A 20,536-nucleotide genomic window follows, 5' to 3' on the forward strand; every position below is an offset into this window, starting at 1 on the left:
CCTCTGAGAGTTTCTTTTACTCCCAATCTCACTGCAGTCTTAAAGAGGAAGGAGGAAACCTCCCAAAGCTGCTGAGAGGATTCGTGACTCTCTCCCCCTTTAATATTACAGTGATATCAGGCTTTAGAGGAAAGGTGGCAGAGTCCTTTGGAAGCCCCTACATCCCTCTTTTTAAGACCACAGAAAGACCAGGCTTAGAAGGGAAAGAAAGACACATACAGCTCATTTTTAGTGCTGAGTTTGGGTGCACCTGGAGCAATAATTTAAAATAAACACCACAAACACAGGGAGTCAGGAGCAGCCCAAGGCATTTTGCTGCTGGAGGTGTACGATAAGAAGCTGCATTCCTTATTCTGTGCACAAAATCTGATTAGAATGGTAGATGAATGGTAGAGGAGCCAGTGTGGTGTAGTGGTTAAGAGCGGTTGTCTCATAATCTGGGGAACTGGGTTCGCGTCTCCGCTCCTCCACATGCAGCTGCTGAGTGACCGTGGGCTAGTCGCACTTCTCTGAAGTCTCTCAGCCCCACTCACCTCACAGAGTGTTTGTTGTGGGGGAGGAAGGGAAAGGAGAATCTTAGCCACTTTGAGACTCCTTAGGGTGGGGATAATGCGGGATATGAAATCCAAACTCCTTCTCCTCCTCCTCCTCTTCTTCTTCTTCTTCTTCAGCAGAGTTCTTCATCACACACTAGTCTTGGAGGGGTTCTTAATACCTCCTCACATCAATGATTTGATTTGATTATACTCTTGGCAGAACTATGACAGTTTGACTAGTTTTTAGCTATTGTAGCTGGGGCGGATTTTGTTGCATTAGTTTCCAGGTTTTAATTTGTGTCTGTCTTTGGATTTTATGGCTGGTTTTGATCTAGCACTGGGTTTATTGTTGACTTTTTAAATCATTTTATTGTATGCTTTGTTTTATTTTTTCTGCTTTACAGTGTATAAGGAACAAACAGGGGCGTCCTATTCCATAAGAATAAGAATTTTGCTATTTCTACCCAACCCATCTGACTGGGTTGCTACTCTGGGCAGCTTCCAACATATATAAAAACATAATAGAACATTAAACATTAAAAACTTCCCTATATAGGGCTGCCTTCAGGTGACTCAGCGTCGGATAACTCCATACCCTCCAACATTTCTCCAATGAAAATAGGGATGTCCTAAGGAAAAGCGGGAAATTCTGGTATTGTAACTGGGACAGTTTCTGTAAATCTGGGATGTCCCTGGAAAATAGGGACACTTGGAGGGTCTGCTTTTGTAAAACATCTCTGTAAACACTTATAACTTTCTTCAAACTCTGGTTTCCTGAAAGCTGTTTGAATAGCCTCTGTTGTTTTGCATGAAAGATGAACTGTGCTCGCATTGTTTGCAAACCTGTATTGAGTAACAAGGCTGTCATTTTTATGAAGAATCACAAAAGCAGTAAGCCCAGGGGGAAACCGCTGGAATGTCCTAATCTCCAGTTGCCAAATTACTTTACCATAGTAGAGTTGCCCCACCAAGAGCTTTGGACAACAAGTATGCCTCAGTGCCTTTACTGCCTGCTCTGTGACCTAAACATGGAAATGTTGTGAGCACGTTGTGCAAAGGGGTCTGCTGGGGGTGTTCCTGTTTTGGACAGGGTGCGAGTGTGCAGCTGGGCAAGTGAGTAAAATGTTCTGAAACTTGGATGAGAGCTTTTGCAACCCTGCTGTATTTAAAGGGGAGCAGTTTGCTCAGTGAATGCAACTTCTCGAAAGAAATTTGAGTTCCTCAAGGTATGTGCTTTTTGACAAGGTAAAGGGGGGGAGGGAATAATCGTAGGCAGGCCCCAGCAATGTCAGCATATTTTGTGTGCCATATTGGTTGCTAGGTTTAGAGAGATGCTTCTGAGTGATGAAATTACTTATGTGAGCACTGCCCAATAGCTCTATCTCAGGCATCCCCATACACAGCCCTACAGCTGCTTTGGGACTACAACTCCCATCATCCCTAGCTAGCAAGACCAGTGGTCAGGGATGATGAAGATGAAGAAGAGTTTGGATTTGATATCCCGCTTTATCACTACCCTAAGGAGTCTCAAAGCGGCTCACAACCTCCTTTCCCTTCCTCCGACACAACAAACATTCTGTGAGGTGAGTGAGGCTGAGAGACTTCAGGGAACTGTGACTAGCCCGAGGTCCCCCAGCAGCTGCATGTGAAGGAGTGGGGAATCGAACCCAGTTCACCAGATTACAAGTCCACTGCTCTTAACCAGTATACCACACTAGCTCTCACTACACCCACTGGATGATGGGAATTGTAGTCCCAAAACAGCTGGAGGGCTGAGTTTGGGGGTGCCTGCTCTATCTGGTCACCTCCATACCACAACCTGGCAGTTGCATTAAGGATGGAGGCTTGGAGGTTTTCAGACTTTTTAAGAACAGGTACAAATTGCTCATGTTTCAACAGCCAGTCTAGATATCACTAGTGCATGAATTTCTGTGGCTTTGGACTGCCTTCTGCAGGAAAAGACATGGTTGTTTTATGAGGCAGCTAAGAAAGGTAGACAGTCACCCTTCCCACCTGAGCATTAAGAGGCAGCACCAGTTTAGGGAGCATCTTCAAGCTGCAAGCTCATGCCTTATGGGGTAGTCCGACCTCATACCACATTGGTCATATGCATAAGCTAGGTTAATAATGTATTTGGATTTCATTTCAGTTTGTTCATCCATATGCAGGGGCGTAGCTAGGGGGTGGTGAGGTGGGCCCCTGCCAGGGGCGCAGGAGAGGGGCGTGTGCAAAATCGGCTTTAAATATGTCCAAAAATACATCTATAAAAAAAATATCAATTATTGCCTCATAAGAAAAGGTTTTTAATAGAGGGTGAATTGAATGGGTGGAGGGGTTGGGGTTGGAGGAGAGGCAGAAAGAAGAATCCATAGCTAGGGGGCGCAATCTGGATGGTTCTGCCAGGGGCGCAAGATCACCTAGCTACGGCTCTGTCCATATGTAGAGGTTCCTTGCTGACACCAGAAAGTTCAGGGTTTCAGGCCCCTCCTTGGGGTCAGGCTTAGGGGATTCTCCAGTGTAGCATTTCACAGAGGACTTCTGCCTTGTCTCTAGTGACTCTGAGAGACCCATGTCCGTAAGTGGAAGTGGTGATGACATGTAGCCATAGGTTGCAGAAGTGGTTGTAAGAGTGAGTGTGAACAGGTTGCGGGAGAGCACCTGCCCTACTGGGGGCATGGCCGTCTGTCATGGATGCTTTAGCTGAGATTCATGCATTGAAATAACTGCTCTTTCCCCCTGTGATGGGACGATGAGCTGCTTGTGCGTAAAATGCAAGTCCCTCAGAGTTTGATCAGGTTTTCAAACCTCTGCCTGTGACGGAGCCCCTCCAGCATGGCTGCGTCAATCACTAGTAGAATCCGAAAGTGGCTGCTTTCGGAAACGTTTCCAACATAAAAGCTCCTTAACGGAAACACGTCGTCTGGCCTCTCGGCGTGACAGTTTCCGTCGAGGTGTGGGTGTCCCTATAGGAGGTCCTGAGACCTCCCCACTGGTTTCGCTTGAAGCGTCTCTGAGCCATCCCTCCGACTCACTTTCCCTTGGAGTTCTTGCTCGCCCTCTACTGGTTCCCTCTTCCGCTGCTACTGCTCTCTCAACCTCAGGGAGCCTTTGCACCTGCGGCGCTTTAGATGTCAGTTCCCTGACATCCACCTCCCCTCCAGGGCCCCCTTCACCCCCTCCCGTCTCCTCTCCTACTGGCGGTGAGGAGGTAAAACCCCTGAAAGAACCTCCCTCATCTTCCGACGTCGCGAACACTTCCTTCCACTTGTTGCTGTTCCTACTCTCTAGGTACTCTTCGTCATCAGAGTCCACTCCATCTTCCAACTCCGACTCCGCGAACCCTTCCATTTCCTCTTCCTCATCGGTGGTGCCGAAATACTCCCTCCTAAACCTTGCTATAGGCTGAGGTTTCCTCGGGAACCTTTGGTGGAACGTTTCTGTTAAAACCTCGTCATTGACTTCCTCTGCACTTACCCAGGTGTTTTCTGACTCCGGTTCCCCTTCCCACGCCACCAAATACTCCACCTGATTACCCTTCCACCTGGAATCGAGGATTTCCGCTACATGGTTGCGGCGTTCCCTCTCTTCCAAGGCTGGTCCCCTGACGTGCTCCCCTTCACGTCCCCCCCTGTATGGTGACAGTAACGACCTGTGGAACACTGGGTGCAATTTCATGTGGTTGGGTAATCGGAGTTTGAAAGCTACCGGGTTGACCTGCTGAATCACCTCAAAGGGTCCCAATCTTCTGGGCCTCAGTTTCTTACAACCCCCTTTGAACGGCAACCCTTGGGTTGACAACCACACTTGATCCCCCACCCTTATGGTTTCACCTTCCCTTCTGTTCTTGTCTGCCTGCTTCTTATATTGTGCCTTGGCCCTTTCTAAGTTGAGCTGGAGCTGCTGATGGATGGCTTCCATCTCTTCTACAAAATGTTCAGCCGCTGGAACGCTCCATCTCTCCCCTCCTTCCCCTGGAAATGCCCTGGGGTGACACCCGTAATTAGCCAAAAAGGGACTCATCCCTGTGGACACATTCTCCGCATTATTGTAGGCAAATTCTGCCAACGCCAACTTTTCGACCCAATCGTTCTCTCTGTCATTGACATAACACCTAAGATATTGTTGAAGAATGCCATTTGCCCTTTCCGCCTGCCCGTTGGTTTCAGGGTGCCGGGCAGTTGAAAAATTAACTTCCACGTGTAGCAAGCTCATGAGCTTCCTCCAGAACCTGGAAGTAAATTGTTTGCCTCGATCTGAGATCACCCTCGAGGGAGCCCCGTGCAACCTAAAGATATGTTCCACAAACAACTTCGCCGTTTCTTCCGCTGTGACTGCATGTGAGCATGCTACAAAATGGCACATCTTAGTTAACAGGTCTACTACTACCATGATGGCTGTTTTCCCCTTGGACCTTGGCAGATCCGTCATAAAATCTATTGATATCGCTTCCCAAGGCCGTTCTGGTGTGGGTAAAGGTTCTAATAACCCTGCCGGCGCCCTTCTTTCCCCTTTGGCTCGCTGACATTGGTCACACCCTCTTACATACTCCCTTACATCTTCCCTCACCTTAGGCCACCAAAATTCCCTGGTAACCAACCACATGGTTTTGTGTTGCCCAAAATGTCCCGCCGTGGGGCTATCATGCAACTGCTTGAGTACTCTCCCCCTCAATTCACCTTCGGGTATATACAGTGCCCCTTTGTAATACAATGCCCCATTTCTTTCCTCAAAACCTCCGGGGCTCTCGCCCTTCCCCCTGAGACCTCTGAGCTTATCCTGGGCATATTCATCATTTTCCGTTTCCTCCACCAGTTCCCGTTGCCCCACCAGCGCCGCCCCACACACCCAGCGGTCCTCCGGGATGACATGTCTCTCTTCGATCACCTCCTCCCCTTCCCAATATTCTGGTTTGCGTGAGAGCGCATCCGCCCTAACGTTTTCTGGGCCTGGCACATAACAAATCTCAAAGTTAAATTTGGAGAATTCCTGTGCCCATCTCACTTGTCGTTGGTTGAGCACTCGAGCTGTTCTCCAATACTCTAAATTTTTGTGGTCGGTGCACACTTGCACCTTGTGTTGTGCCCCAATTAATAAATGTCTCCACCTCCGGAATGCTTCGTGAATGGCAAGTAGTTCCCTGTCATACACCGTGTAATTCCTCTCGGACTTATTCAGTTTCCGCGAGAAGAATGCACACGGTCTCCACTCCGACGCACTCCTCCCCGGTTGAAGAAGGACCGCCCCTATAGCCCGGTCGGATGCATCTGTTTCCACTCTCATGGGTTTTTGTAAATCCACATGCAGAAGTTGTTCTTCCGAGGCGAAAGCCCTTTTCAGTTCTTCAAAGGCTCGATCCGCCTCCACCGTCCAAACAAATTTCTTCTTGCTGCTGAGGCAGTCGGTGATGGGCGCCGTCAAGTGGGCAAAGTTCTTGATGAACTTCCGATAAAAGTTCCCAAACCCCAAGAATCTTTGCACGTCCTTCTTGGTCTTCGGTGTCTTCCATTCCAGTACCGCTTGAACCTTGCCTGGATCCATGGCCAATCCCTTGTCTGACAAGCGGTACCCCAGGAATTCCACCTCCTTGGTATGAAACTGGCACTTCTCCAGTTTCACCCACAGCTGGTTGGCTTGCAGCCTGCCCAACACTTCTCGAACGTCCCTCACATGCTGTTCCTCATCTTCCGAATACACCAACACGTCGTCTAAAAAGGCCACACAGTTCTTATAGAGCAAAGGTCCCAGAACGTGGTTTATAAAAGCTTGAAAACAGGCGGAGCCCCCTTGTAGACCGAAGGGCATAACGAGGTATTCAAAGGCTCCCAAAGGGGTAAACATGGTGGTCTTCCATTCATCTCCCTTCCTTATGCGTATCAGATTGTACGCCCCCCGCAGGTCCAGTTTTGTAAAAATCTTTCCCTTCCTTACTCTGGTCAAAATGTCGTCAATTCGGGGCATAGGGAAAGCCAGGGGCTCCGACACTGCATTGAGGGCCCTAAAGTCACACACCAGTCTCGGTTTGTCTGTGTTCTTTTTGTCCACAAAAAACACTGGGCTGCCCCCCACCGCTCGGGACTCTCTGATGAAACCTCGCTTCAAGTTTTTGTCAATGAACTCCCTCAGCTCCTGCATCTCCCTGTCTGACATGGCGTACAGCTTGCCTACTGGGAGTTGGGCCCCTGGGAGTAGGTTGATTTGACAGTCAAAGGGTCTATGCGGTGGCAGTTTGTCTGCTTCCCTTTCGCTGAATACGTTGCTCAGATCTGCGTATTGCGGGGGCACCTTCCCTTTGCCCATCACTTCCATCCCCGCTAGGGTGACTCTGTCTCCTCCCGAGACCTTCCCCTCCTTGCAGTGTTCTAGGCAATGCGCTGACCCAAAGGAGACCACCCTCTGATGCCAGCCCACTAGCGGATCGTGTAGCGCCAGCCAGCTCATCCCCAAAATGATGGGCGCTCCTCCCAGGATGGCCACATTAAACGCTATCTGTTCGGTGTGCCTTGCCACTCTCATTATCATCGGGACAGTCTGTTGGCTAACTTCTCCCCCCAACAGCTCTCTGCCGTCAATCGTAGTCACCTGCAAGGGGTTACTTAAAGGGATGGTCTGTATCTGGTGCTCAGCTGCAAACTCCTTACTCATGAAATTACAGGAGCTGCCTGAATCCAAAAGCGCCTTGACCTTTAGTGGGTGTCCGTTTGGCAGTTCTAGTAACACCTCTATCACTAAAGCAGGTCTGGGAGGTTCTGGCATGGGCACTTTCATTGCTCTTTGGCCTGGCTGCTGTGCCCCGACGGTGGCAGCCAGGCGTTGGCTTTTACTTGCTCCTTGCTTTCCTCTTCCTTTCCCCCAACAGCTCCTGCCATCCCTTGCCATTCCTTTCTTTGTGGGCAGACTCTGGCAAAGTGCCCTGGCTGTTGGCAGAGATAACATCTCTTGGCGCTCTTTCCCTCCTTCTTCCGCCCTTCACTGGGATTTGAAACTGCGCGCGCCCGCGCTGTTCCAACTTCCATCGGCTCTGCCGGCGGGAAAGATGGCTCTGGAATGTCTGGAATGCGGAACTCCCTCCAACGGTCTCCTTTCCCTTCCCGCCTTTCCAAAGCCCTCGCCTCCTGGCGCGCTCCTATGGCCAGCGCAGATTTGGTTAATTGGTCCATAGACTCCGCCCTGGGCCCCCGGGAAAGCTCATCTTTGACGGTTGAAGAAAGCCCCTCTTCGAAAAGCATTTGGATGGGCTCCGCCGATAGGTCCCACCCCAATTTATGAATCAGCATAGTAAATTCAGTCCAGTACTCACGGACAGATCTGCTTCCTTGCTGGCAAGCCATTAACTGCCTTCGCACCACCCCCTGCTCAATATCGCTGGAAAACATCAGGTCCATGGCACGAAAAAACTTCCTCGTGTCCTTTAAGATCTCATTATTCGCTGCCATCAGGGGTCTAACCCAATCTTTCGCCCCGGATTCGAGATGGCCAATCACATACGCCACTCGCGATTCCTCGTCGGGGAAGTCATCAAACTGCAAGTTTAGAGCGTATTGCATCTCTGTTCTAAAGGCATGATAGTTCCTGGGATCCCCCCCGAATTTCTGCACCAATCCTGGTACCTTTCTGGCGAGCGGGGTGGTTTTCTCCTTTCCCTTTTCTGCATCCTGAGCCCTCCTCTCCTCAAGCCTCGCCGTTTGCAGCGCCAACTGGATCTCCAACGCTCTGTACCTTTCTTCCAGGCTTGGACCCCCTCCAGCTGCTCCTGCACCCCCGGTTCCGGCTGGGTTGCTCATGATGCTTCTCTCTGCACAAGCTGGCTTTCGGTGACTTTCGGATTGCTGTGATGGGACGATGAGCTGCTTGTGCGTAAAATGCAAGTCCCTCAGAGTTTGATCAGGTTTTCAAACCTCTGCCTGTGACGGAGCCCCTCCAGCATGGCTGCGTCAATCACTAGTAGAATCCGAAAGTGGCTGCTTTCGGAAACGTTTCCAACATAAAAGCTCCTTAACGGAAACACGTCGTCTGGCCTCTCGGCGTGACAGTTTCCGTCGAGGTGTGGGTGTCCCTATAGGAGGTCCTGAGACCTCCCCACTGGTTTCGCTTGAAGCGTCTCTGAGCCATCCCTCCGACTCACTTTCCCTTGGAGTTCTTGCTCGCCCTCTACTGGTTCCCTCTTCCGCTGCTACTGCTCTCTCAACCTCAGGGAGCCTTTGCACCTGCGGCGCTTTAGATGTCAGTTCCCTGACACCCCCCTTCTGTAGGAAGTTCTGCAACATCATGATGAAACTGATCATTTTCGTTCTCTTAGCTGTCTTAATTCCTGCAAAACATGCAAGTGATCAGCAGTCCTGTGGTTATCCATGTATTCCAGAGAGTCAGATTAACCAGAAGATCCAGGAAGCAGTTGATTCTAAAGGTATTTGGATAGGATCCAGGGTCCCTTTATGATGTTTGAAGCTCTGTGCCCCATTGTCATTCTAAGATTCCCAGTTTCATCCAGGACTGTCTGTTTCTAATTAAAAGTCATAGGACTTCTTTTGAAGATCTGGGAACCCAGGGTTATCACCAAAGTTTTACCCTGAACCATAATCTGATTACTCATACCAGAAAACTCCTTATATGTTTTTTGTTTTTGCTAGATTAAAGTTTGTTAACGTGAACATCTTCAGGTTCTACTGATATATAGGTTGTACAAGAAATCCAAAAAGATTCATGGGAATCAGCCTTGAATCTTGGGCTGGTATTAGGGCAGTGTTTTTAACTATGGGTCCGACAAGCCATTCTTCTCTGCCTGTCGTGTAAGTTCCCACCCTATTTCCTTGCCTTCCTGTGAAACATAAACATGAGACCTCAGAAAGGCAAGTGGAATATGAAACCTACAGCCCAAACATGAAAGTGTTCAATCATTGTTGCATTTGTCCCCTGGCCTGACCTGCTGTCAGAAATAATCCCATGGGAGAATGGGACTTTTGTGGCCTGGAGAGGCATAACACCTATTAACTTGAGTGGGATTTCTGTTGTGGTTAAATGTGTGTGTGTGTGCGCGCACACACACACACACACACACACACACACACTGCATTTAAAACATCCTCCTCCCAGTATCCCAGGAACTCTAATTTACCTCTCACAGAACTACAACTCCCAGCACCCTTAACAAATTACAGTTCCAAGGATTCTTTTGGGGACAAATGTGCTTTAAATGCATGTTGTGGTCACAGCTTCAGATTGATTTCCCTATTGCTTGTAACTGTTTAAATAGCAGGAGGAACAAAGAAAGCATTTTCTATTTGAGCAAGGATGTCATGTAGTATAACCTGAACTCTCATGCCTCTTCTTGCAGTGTCCTCTGTCCTATTGAAGAGCCAGCTGGTTTGCACAGATGCATTTGCACGTGCTGCTGATGCCCACTGCCCTTCAGGTGAGACACTTTGCTGGGAGAGGAGAACAGATTGGGAGGAAATTAGAAGTGGGCTCATGGTGGCCAGAAGGGCAAGAACAGAACTCCCTCTGTGGGTAGATGCAAAACACATTTCCACAAATCCCTGCTTCCTTTGTGTAGATGTCAGTATAATATATAAGCTCAGAGCTGGAGGCAGCTGGTTGGGTTGCTTAGCTGGATCATTAGCACAGCATGCACTTGCATCTTTACTTGCTGGTGGAAGGACAACAAGGAGGGAGCCAGTCTAACTTCTCTAGGGAGGGATTTCCAAAGTTTGGGAGCAGCCACTGAGAAGGTCCTCTCCTGTGAATTGGACCCAGAAACAGACCTGTAGCCAGTGGAGCTATTGTAACAAGGGAGTTTTATGCCCCCTCCATCCCATGGCGACTCAACGCTCTGCTGCCTCTCTCTCTAACTTTTGTTCCCCCACCCTCAGGTCACAAGGCCACTGGATGTGCCTGTGGAATGGGTTGTGGTTCCTGGGATATTCGTGATGATACTGCCTGCCACTGCCAGTGTGCCAACATTGACTGGACTTCTGCCCGCTGCTGCAAAGTGGGTATTGTCGGCTGATGGATCCTTGGCTGCCTGTTGGCTGCAGCTTCTATGCTCCATAAATCTGCATCTATAATTTTCTGAACAGTCTTGTGCTTGATTTTTTTTATTGACTTAAGAATATTATACAGACAGCCAAACAAAGAAGCCTAAATTAACCTTGCCTTCTACCGATAAGAAATAATAACAACTATTACAATAATGAAAATACTAAAAATACATTTACTTCCCCTTTTGAACTTCTATTCTGGTTACAATATATTACTATTCTATAAGAATCTATTATATCCTTTGCTGTCCCATATATTATTTTATTTCCCAAATTCAACCTAACCCTCCCCTCCTCCCCACTGCTTCCCTTCATCTGTGTGAGATCTTCCCATCATAATATTTTTTTCTAGTTGCTTTAATAAAATAGAATAACATGAAAACTGTTAAATTATAATTACTTCTTTTGTCCTTACACGCTTAACAATTGCCTATTAAGAGTTCTGCTGAATCTTTTCTTTGTAAGGATCTGGAGCGGCAGCTGTCTGGAGATGAGAAACTGAGTTAGACCAAACAATCCACTGAGCTCAGAACTGTCTACGCTACTTGGCAGTGGCTGCCCAAGGATTCAGGCAGAGGTCAATGCTGTTACTCCAAACGGCTTCACCCTCTACTGAGAGAAAATGTAGGCGGTCCTTGGCAGATTGGGGTTGGGCTGCAGTGCTTCCTGGGTTTCCCAGTGCTTGGGTTGCTGCCAGTTACTGCGAGGGAGAGGGTGGGGCAGTGTGGCCACAGCCGTGATGGAACCAATCAGGTTTCTCCCGCTGCTGCATGTGCACCATGCCTACTTCTCCAGCACCTCGCCACCCCCCCTGTTGGTAACCAACAGCGACTTGAGCATTGGGAGGCCAGTGCAGTGTAGACCCACCTCACAGGGCCCTGCCTACTGTCACTGGCAAAATATTTGTTCCCTATCCAACGGTCTCCAACTGCAGCACAACTTGGGACACACATGTCAACCCTCACAGTAGTAATGAGGCAGATCTTTATACACACATATGGTATGTTGAGATGGGATAGATGTCATCCTGTAACACAGGGGTCAGCAACCTTTTTCAGCCGTGGGCCGGTCCACCATTCCTCAGACCATTTGGTGGGCCGGACTATATTTTTTGGAGGGAAATGAACGAATTCCTATGCCCCACAAATAACCCAGAGATGCATTTCAAATAAAAGCACACATTCTACTCATGTAAAAACACCAGGCAGGCCCCACAAATAAGCCAGGGGTGCATTTGAAATAAAAGGACGCATTCTACTCATGTAAAAACACGCTGATTCCTGGACCGTCCGTGGGCCAGATTTAGAAGGTGATTGGGCCGGATCCGGCCCCTGGGCCTTAGGTTGCCTACCAATGCTGTAACAAATCTGGGATGTACTGCCTATGGAGGGTTTAAAGGGTGGCCTGGTATTGATTCTCATATCCCAATGGCTCTTTCTAAGTGCTAAAGAAAAAGAAAAATGCATCCATATCCTGTCTAGAGTTATAATGAACTGCTGCTCATCTTGAGACTGGGAACACAAGAGCTGATTTATGCTTCTGTCAGCCCGGATATGTGGAAGCGAGTTCTTCAGATTATCTGACTGATCACTTCAGAAATAAATTGAGAACATGTTCTGTCCTGATAAAGACGGTATGCCGTCACCCATTTCTACACAATACTTAGAGCCTTCTTCAAACATTATAATGAATGTGCGTAAGGAAGGGGGGGGGAGGGTGGTGCCCACTTTCCTTGTTCTTCCTATCATGCCTCTTTGACATAACTTGTGAAAGAGCCTATATAGGTACAGACTGCATGTGCAGTAGGAGACCCTGCTTTTCCTTTTGACCCTGATGGCATAGAGAGAGTCCATGGTGGAATCAAGACACATATTTAAAAAAACACGTTGTGAAAATGCTTTTTTAAAAAAAGTTTTGAAAAATATATCGAAATAGTTCACCATCACCATCTAGTATCACATTTGCATAATGCACTTTACAACACACTTAAAATGTGTAGCTGAGTCCCATATGTAGAAAAGTTTTATTGTGTATGTCAGGTGTAGCCAACATGGTGCCTCCAGATGGACTACAACTTCCATCACTCCCAAGTATTGGCCATGGCTCACAGCATCTGAAGGGCACCATGTTGGTTACCCCATGATGGTGGGTTTTTCCTAGATATTATGCTGAACATAGGGACACAGGTGGCGGTGTGGGTAAAAGCCTCAGTGCCTAGGGCTTGCCGATCGAAAGGTCGGCGGTTCGAATCCCCGCGGCGGGGTGCGCTCCCATTGCTCGGTACCAGCACCTGCCAACCTAGCAGTTCGAAAGTGCCCCCGGGTGCAAGTAGATAAATAGGGACCGCTTACTGGCGGGAAGGTAAACGGCGTTTCCGTGTGCTGCGCTGGCTCGCCAGATGCAGCTTTGTCACGCTGGCCACGTGACCTGGAAGTGTCTCCGGACAGCGCTGCCCCCCGGCCTCTTAAGTGAGATGGGCGCACAACCCTAGAGTCTGTCAAGACTGGCCCGTACGGGCAGGGGTACCTTTACCTTTACTTTATGCTGAACATGCATAGGAAGACAAAGAGAGGTCAGCAGCCACAATCCCGCTTATTATAATGTATGAAGAAGACTTGGGTGACAGACTAATGGGGTAAAATTCTGGACTGTACTACTTCATAGTACCTGGGGAAAGGTGTGTGTTACCTTTATGTTGTTTTCCAAACTGAAGGGCTCCCTGCCTAAAATACCCCAGTGCCTCAAGGACAGGGCTTTGGTAAATCTTTTTTCCTGATGTGCTACTTTTCTATGGTAAAGGAGCTATGATCATTCTAAAATATATCCATCCCGGGCTGCAACCTGGAACGAGATGCTACAGAAGCATTTCCTCACATTGATATTTATTGCATATGTTACAGAGATAAAAGACAGCTATACATCCAGCTGGGAAAGCTTGCTGGGAAATAGGTGTCTTCCATTGTTTCCAGTGGGCACCTATTGCATCCCAACAACAATGGCATTCCACATAACGGGGGAACAGAAAAAGCAGCTTTCCAATCATTTGCATGAACCAGAAGACATGTATTGTAGTACACACTTTATTGAACCCTTCTTCCAACTTTGACAGCCACTTTTGAAAAAAATTAAGAACGGGGTGGGTGAGTTCCCAAATCAACTTCCAAAATGCTGCGTTATTGGTTTTTTAAAAAACAAAACAAAACTCTTGAGAGGATATATGAAGGAATACCATGAAGCAGATGCATATTGAATACTATATAAAATGGCTCTCAGAGATGGATGAAAATGTTACACAGGCTGTAAGGGAAAACAGCCTACCTTTCTCTTGCAGTTTGGCAGTGTTAATCGGACATGTTTTTCATATAAGTGCCTTTGGAGAGAACTGAATTACCGTTCTGAGCAATTGCAGTGCATGGCACCTTCCCGACACTTGCCAGAACAAGAGCTGCAATTGCATGAAAATGACTCTCCATTAGTAGTGAGCTTTGCTCCCTTCCCACTGCCCCTGCTTCACATTCCAGGCTGTAGCAGCTACTGGGGGACCTCAGCACCTGAGAGTAATTGTGCTCTGAATTGAGTAACTCCCCCCCCCCGCAGTTGCAAAGCAACTGGGTCAACAAGTTTTACAACAGCACAACTCTTACATACGCTAAGCGCTGATGACTCCATATCCTTTTTATTTCTGAATCGTCTTTTTTTTATGCCAGTCAAGTTTTACATTTGCATGCGAACATGTACAAAGCAATCCACTTTGAATTATTCATCTTCACACTTGCCATGCCTTTCACATTCTCTCATTACAACACAGAATCTTAATAAGCAACAAATAACAACTAAATTAGCTTTCAAACAGCAACACAAACTGAAAGATGAAGCCTAAACCAAATGTATATTAGTGGAATTCAAGAAGGAAGGCCAAATGTGTATATGTTTTGAAAAACTGCATGCTCGTTTTCCCGTTTCTACTTCTTACAGTAGCTGATTTTGATATGTGTGTCTTCCATAACCTTGATAGCAGATATTGCTAGCTGAAAAATATTTTTTTCATGTTTTTCTTCATCTTCAAGATTTGGATTATTAGTATCAAGTATCTGTTGCCGTGTGCATCTATTCAAAAGAGATAAAAGGGGGAAAGCCATAGCTCAGTGGTAGAACATTCTTTTACATGCCAAAGCTCCCAGAGTCGGTTCCTGCCATCTCCAGGAAGGACTGGGAATGCCCCTGTCTGAAACCCTGATTTCCTGTTAGTCAGTGTATATGGACCAATGTTTTGACTCAATATAAAGCAGCTATTCTATGTTCCTAAAAGTAAGCTCTATTGAATTCAATTGTGCTTACACCTAGGAACCAGGGCATAGGACTGTTAAGTGTAATTGTTTAATTGTACATTGAAATGGACAAAAATATATTTATATGCTCTGTATGTGTATTGCTAAAGTGGCATGGAAAATTCCATTGAGCTAAACTAAAGAGCTCTCTGAGCACCTAGTGGATTGATAATTAACTTAGGATGTATCTGCTAGCTGTCATGTGGTGTTTAACCTTAGATCACATGAGTAAGGTATGCAGTTGCAAATCACTATTATGAGAGAGCTTTTGTTCTCAAGCCACTGAAGACGAAGGCGACCAAATGTGCCTCTCCTGAAAAAAGCTCAAGACTGTAATTAAGGCTATGGACAGAGACAGACCTTTGATTTTAGGTCTGTTTGGAGTTATTCCATATTTGTAAGAAGCTGAACCTGTGCTTGGATAAGCACATGATTTTATGCAACTATTTGGATATCTCATTCTTTGTTTCTGTTTTGGAACAAGTTCTGTTGTTAAAGCTTTGAAACCGTATTTTAGGTCTGGACAGCTTTTATGCTAAGGAGTCTATTTTTATTCAACCTATTGCTTCAAGCTGTGCAATATTAATATCTACAATAAGGACCGCAGTCTCAGTTTCACTTTAGATTTGAATTTATTCTTTTTACAGCAAAAATAAATATTCATTTATTTAAAATTCATGTCTAAGGCTTTAGGACTGTCAGAAAGGAGAAAACCACAACTCCTTGGAAGAAATTAATTTCCCTATTCTGCTTTTAAGACCCTTGCTCTAAATCGAGAGGTGGACATTCACACACATTGCATCAACATTCCTTGACTAAGTTTGCTCATTAGCTTCCTTGGTCATTGTGGTTACAATGACAAAAGGTATGTCTGTTATGGGCAAATAGATTCACAACTCTTACACAAAGCCCAGAAGCACGACCTATGAGGGTGGACCATGTTCCTGTATATCAAAACTCTAAAGCTGAAGGCTGAACTGGCAACTCTGCCCTTTAACTAATGTGCAGATGTAAGTCAGTAAAGCTTCCACGAGCCAGCTTAAGTCATCACCCATGCACATCCACCTGGGAGATCTTGGTACAAGACAGGTTTCCTTCAGAGCATCTTAATTCTCTGACACTAAAAACCAGCTGTGCCCAAACAAGAGAATAGCTCAGCTTAAGATGGGTGTGGTGGGAAGATGTGGATGCAGCAATCTCAGCATCCAGATGGTGACTAGACATGCCTGCAATGACATTGTTTCACAATAATTATTTGGGAATGCATCAAGGTGCTGACTGCAAACAGTGCTCATGTCATAACCCTGGAATTTAGGGTTCTGCCCATTTAAGGAGTCGACTTATTCATCCATCTAGCACCACTTTTTCGTCCTAGGCCAATGACCTTCTCTCTTTTTGTCCTATTCCTTCATCCCTAGGATGCATTAGGAGATCAGCAAGAGCTGCTCTTTGCCTGTAAATAAGGCCCTGCTTTTGTCCAGCAGGGCCCTAGGATGCCTGGGGCATGAGATCAGGTCTCTCTGTGAACAAAATGGTCCCAGGAGATTCATTATCTCCCAAGCACTCAACCATCTCTTTCCATTCACTGCCTGACGTGTGCAGCAACATAAGCCGAGAGCAGGGACATCAGTCTATCTTATTACACAATAAGACTTGGTAATTGTGTCTCTTGGCTTCCTTGAATTAGGATGAGTTATCTCTTCTCAACTCTTACCTCTTATTAGGTTGAAATTAAACAGCCTTATTTATAAGAGCCGCCTCACAGGCACAGAGAATGTCAAAAGGATTCCACTGTCTCCACGCCTAGGCAGAAAACCAAGGAATTATTTCGAAGGCACTGATGTTCTTTCTTGCTATGGGGCTGAAGCAAGGAAAGTGCTAAGATGCCTCAGGGGACAGTGTCTAGGGTGATTAAGGCAAGGAAGTTAGCAATATCTCCTGTGGTGTTGTAGGATATGTGCCATTTTATGGAATCATCCATAAGCTATGCCATATATTGAAGGGCTAGGAGGAAACTGCAAAGCTGTGGCAAATGAAGGATTTTGTCAAAACAATTCAAAGAGGCGTAAAGGGGGTGCTAAATAAAAGGCTTTAGTAAGTGTGACATATTTTATGGATGGTCCATTTTACATGAAGCAGAAGCAGTTAAGAGTCAAGATGTGACAAGAATTAGACATAGGAGTAATCTATGGCGCCTCCAGCCGCCCTTTTAAGTGTGCATTCTCGATGATTTGTACTCATGGCGGTATCAGGGCAGTTATACACAATCCCGCTTTCAATACTGTTTGTACCTGCAAAAGTTTCAGGGTGGACATACTGCTTCATTTGCAACAAATGTGTGTTCTGTAACTTCCTACTGAAATTCTGTACCTTTTAATACTACCAATGTTTCAGTTTAATTTTGCCTCACTTTTGAGTATGACAGATTGAACCACCACAATGTGCCTCATTGTTAGAAAGCAACTTACTATCTTTTTAAAGCTGCTTTTTGACTTAAACTTATACCAAGAAAGTCGGGATAACCCCAAGAAAAGGAAAAAGCTCTTTTTCAAAAACAAGCTCTACGCTTGTTTGTTGTTCTTTACAATCTCTGGAAGCCCTTCCACCCTTTAATTTTTTTTTTTTTAAAAAAAAGCTGTGATGAAGTTAGGCAATCTTGGACTTCACAGTCTCATATGAGGGCCCTTCTTTAAATGGCAATGTGGATTACTTCATGTACTTCAAAATATGTAAATCGGTCTTGCCTAATTTGGGGGCTTTCCTTCCCAATCTGCTGAGTGAGGCCCTGAACTTCTGTCCTGATGGCACCACTGACTGTGCAGGCCAAACAGCATGCGATTCTGAGGGCTGCCTCAGCCAACCTCTGTGGAAATGCCTTCTCTTCAGTACCAGAGTTTGAAGGACTCCCCCTCACCACTGCCCTCCAGAGAATATAATTTTATGGCAGGAATTCATGGTTCTGGGCTCTTGTAGAAAAATATAGCATAGTCAGAGATAGATATCTAAGCTGGCAAGAGATTTATAACAAACAAAGAAAAATTTTTATCTGGCAGAGTGGTTTTCAGCCACTCCAATGATGCAGAGAGGACACAATATTTTGCCTTTTGTGGGTTGCAAAGTCTCCTTGTGAGTTTATCTTTAGATGAATTTAGTCAAGCCCCTCCAGAGAGACGGTCATGCCAGGTGATGTGCTTGCTAACCCGCCTGGTGTTTGGCTGCTGATTTCCTAATCATCCAATTTGCCAGTTTGGTAATGTGTTTATTGCTGATTAGTTCTGACTCAGATGTCTGCTGTTCTCTTTGGGGGAGAGTCTGTGTTCTTGAGAATGATCCTGCTGGCTTTACATCATGATGCAAACAACTTTACAAAAAGGTCTGTGAGGGAGCTCTGTACTACACCTCTGGATCAGAGATAGGGCCAAGTCATAGTGGTGTGTTCTGAATATGAGTTGAATGCATACTCATAGCATTCAGCTGGTTGAAGGGACTGTGATCACTCATGCCCTCCTTGCAACTCAACACACATTTATCAATGTGTAGCCTAAGCACATCTGGAGGACCACAGGCTCCCCAGCTCAGCCCAGGAAGACTGTACTATCTCATTCTGTTCTATCCATAGACCAGACCAGAGGAGCCTGCAAGAAACATGCTCTCTAATCCCAGGTGCAGGAAGGTTCAAGGATATCCAGGAATCTGATCTCACAGCAGGTACATTGGCATGCAGGTCTGGGGACTGAGCCATCATTTACAATGATCTAGATTGAGGGAAGGTGATATCAGACAGTCCCAGAGATTGAGCAATCCATGAGGCATTGGCAGTCCAGTGTAGTGCAGTCTCTAGAGGGGTCAGACTAGGACCGGGGAGATCCAGGTTCAAGTCCTTATGACACTCAGCCACAAACCTTTTGAGGGAGCTGCTGTTTTGCAGTACAATCCAGCTCACAAGGTTGCTTTGAGATTAAAAATAATAATGGTTCATGTATGCAACTTTGAGCTTCTTGGAAGGCTAGCTGTGGTAGCCATAGTAGTCCTTGGCAGGTATTTGCTTTGACACCTTGGTTCTAAATTAACCTGAGGGGAACTGAGGAAGAGAAGTTCCATCAAAAGCAAGCTCTTTTGAAGGGTCAATTGAATTCTCACCATGAGTTCTTATGAGCCACTAAGAAAAGGACTAGCTGTGGTAGTCTCATCAGGCATTTGCTTAGACACCTTGGTTGTAAATTAATTTGAGGAAGGCAGAGAGAAGCTCCATCATAAGCAAGCTTTGGAGAGAGGCAGAGACCAAGGGTGTGTTCACATTGCCGCCTTACAGTTGTTTTCCCCCTGAGGTGCTTTACTGCTCTTTCGCTCCCCACCGGCTGTTCACATCAGTACAGCTTAATTAGTATGAGGTTCATTTTTGTTTGTTTATACAAACAAATTAGTAAGAGCTTAAGGAATCCAATCAGTGTGAAGCTGGTTTGAGAAATGATGCATCAACCAGCAGTACAGGATACATATGCATTTTGGATCATGCTGTGTGAACGTGGGTTAAAAACCCAGCACTGGAGATGCAGTAAGTGCACGGCAAAAAGGAGTTGAATGTGGTCCAAGAGTAGAACAGGACTGTGCACTTGGCTTCCTCCCATTTTGTTATTTCCCCACTCTCTCCCCTTCCTTTCGTCTGCCCTTATACTTCATTACCAATATGGCTCTGCCTCATTGTGTGCTTTCCCATCCTTAGTGCCTCTTTGCTTATTGAGGTCTTTATGCCAGCATGTGTCACCATGGCACTAGAACTAAGAGGCCTATGAAAAGCTCTTCCAAAGAAATCATAGAAGGGAATGGATGGAGAGAATGCTGTGCCTTATTAGAAAATGAAGAAGAAGAGAATATTGAGCAGCCCCCCAAAAGAGATGAGACAGTCATCTCTCGGTAAAATTGGCTTAGGATGAAAAGCAAATAAAGAAACACTTGGACATTTTTATATCAGGAAGCCACTCATACCTTTCAGAAGCATTCAAGAGAGAACATAGGCTTCTTCCTGAGAACGATTGCTATTCTAGGTGGTCATTCATTCATTCATTCATTCTTCATTTATAGAAACTGGAGATATTGGGGGTGGAGGGACGGGGTGGGGGAAAGAAAAATAATGCCATATTAGTTAAGAGGCTGGAAAGCAGATGCCTCAGGGGTGAAGGACAAATACTCATTTGGAGGGGATGAGACTATCAAAATAAGTGGAGTGGCAAAAGTAAGGGCCAATGCATGTAAAAGGGTGTGATCTTTGAAGGACCTGGCTGAGGTTGGTTGCTTAGGTCTGCCTTGTTCCCCAAACAGAGGTGGTCCCTATAATAAATTCATGCCCTAGTTATAAAACAGAAGATGACCCTCTCCCTGTGTACCATGGGAAGGGCTCTTCTCCAAACCTTGCTTCAAGTATCAGAAGCTTGAGAATCCCTTCAGATCAAGTGTTGGAAACAAACAGTGGAGGCCTAGGTTCAATTTGTGTCAGGCCATGAAGGTGCCAACCTTTTCCAAGCTTGATTTACCCTCAGAGGCTTGTTGTGATTGGAGAAGGAGGGGCACCTAGAATCCCTCTCATTATATAACCCCATTCACTATAAGGGGCTGGGGAAGCACAGCAGGTGTTGCAGGT

General features: G+C 46.2%; 1 protein-coding gene across 1 annotated transcript; it reads left to right on the plus strand.

Moving 5' to 3' along the window:
- The first annotated feature begins 1,669 nt into the window (after positions 1 to 1,669).
- LOC309364270 (resistin-like) lies at positions 1,670 to 11,008 on the plus strand. The gene is made up of 4 exons (XM_081901172.1): positions 1,670 to 1,762; positions 8,786 to 8,940; positions 9,868 to 9,945; positions 10,403 to 11,008. The coding sequence occupies exons 1-4, from the start codon at positions 1,728 to 1,730 to the stop codon at positions 10,537 to 10,539; spliced, it is 405 nt and encodes a 134-aa protein (XP_081757298.1). The 5' UTR covers positions 1,670 to 1,727; the 3' UTR covers positions 10,540 to 11,008.
- Positions 11,009 to 20,536: the final 9,528 nt, after the last annotated feature.

This window comes from Podarcis melisellensis, assembly GCF_964234715.1.
Source record: "Podarcis melisellensis genome assembly, chromosome: 2".
In the NCBI taxonomy this organism is placed as follows: domain Eukaryota; kingdom Metazoa; phylum Chordata; class Lepidosauria; order Squamata; family Lacertidae; genus Podarcis; species Podarcis melisellensis.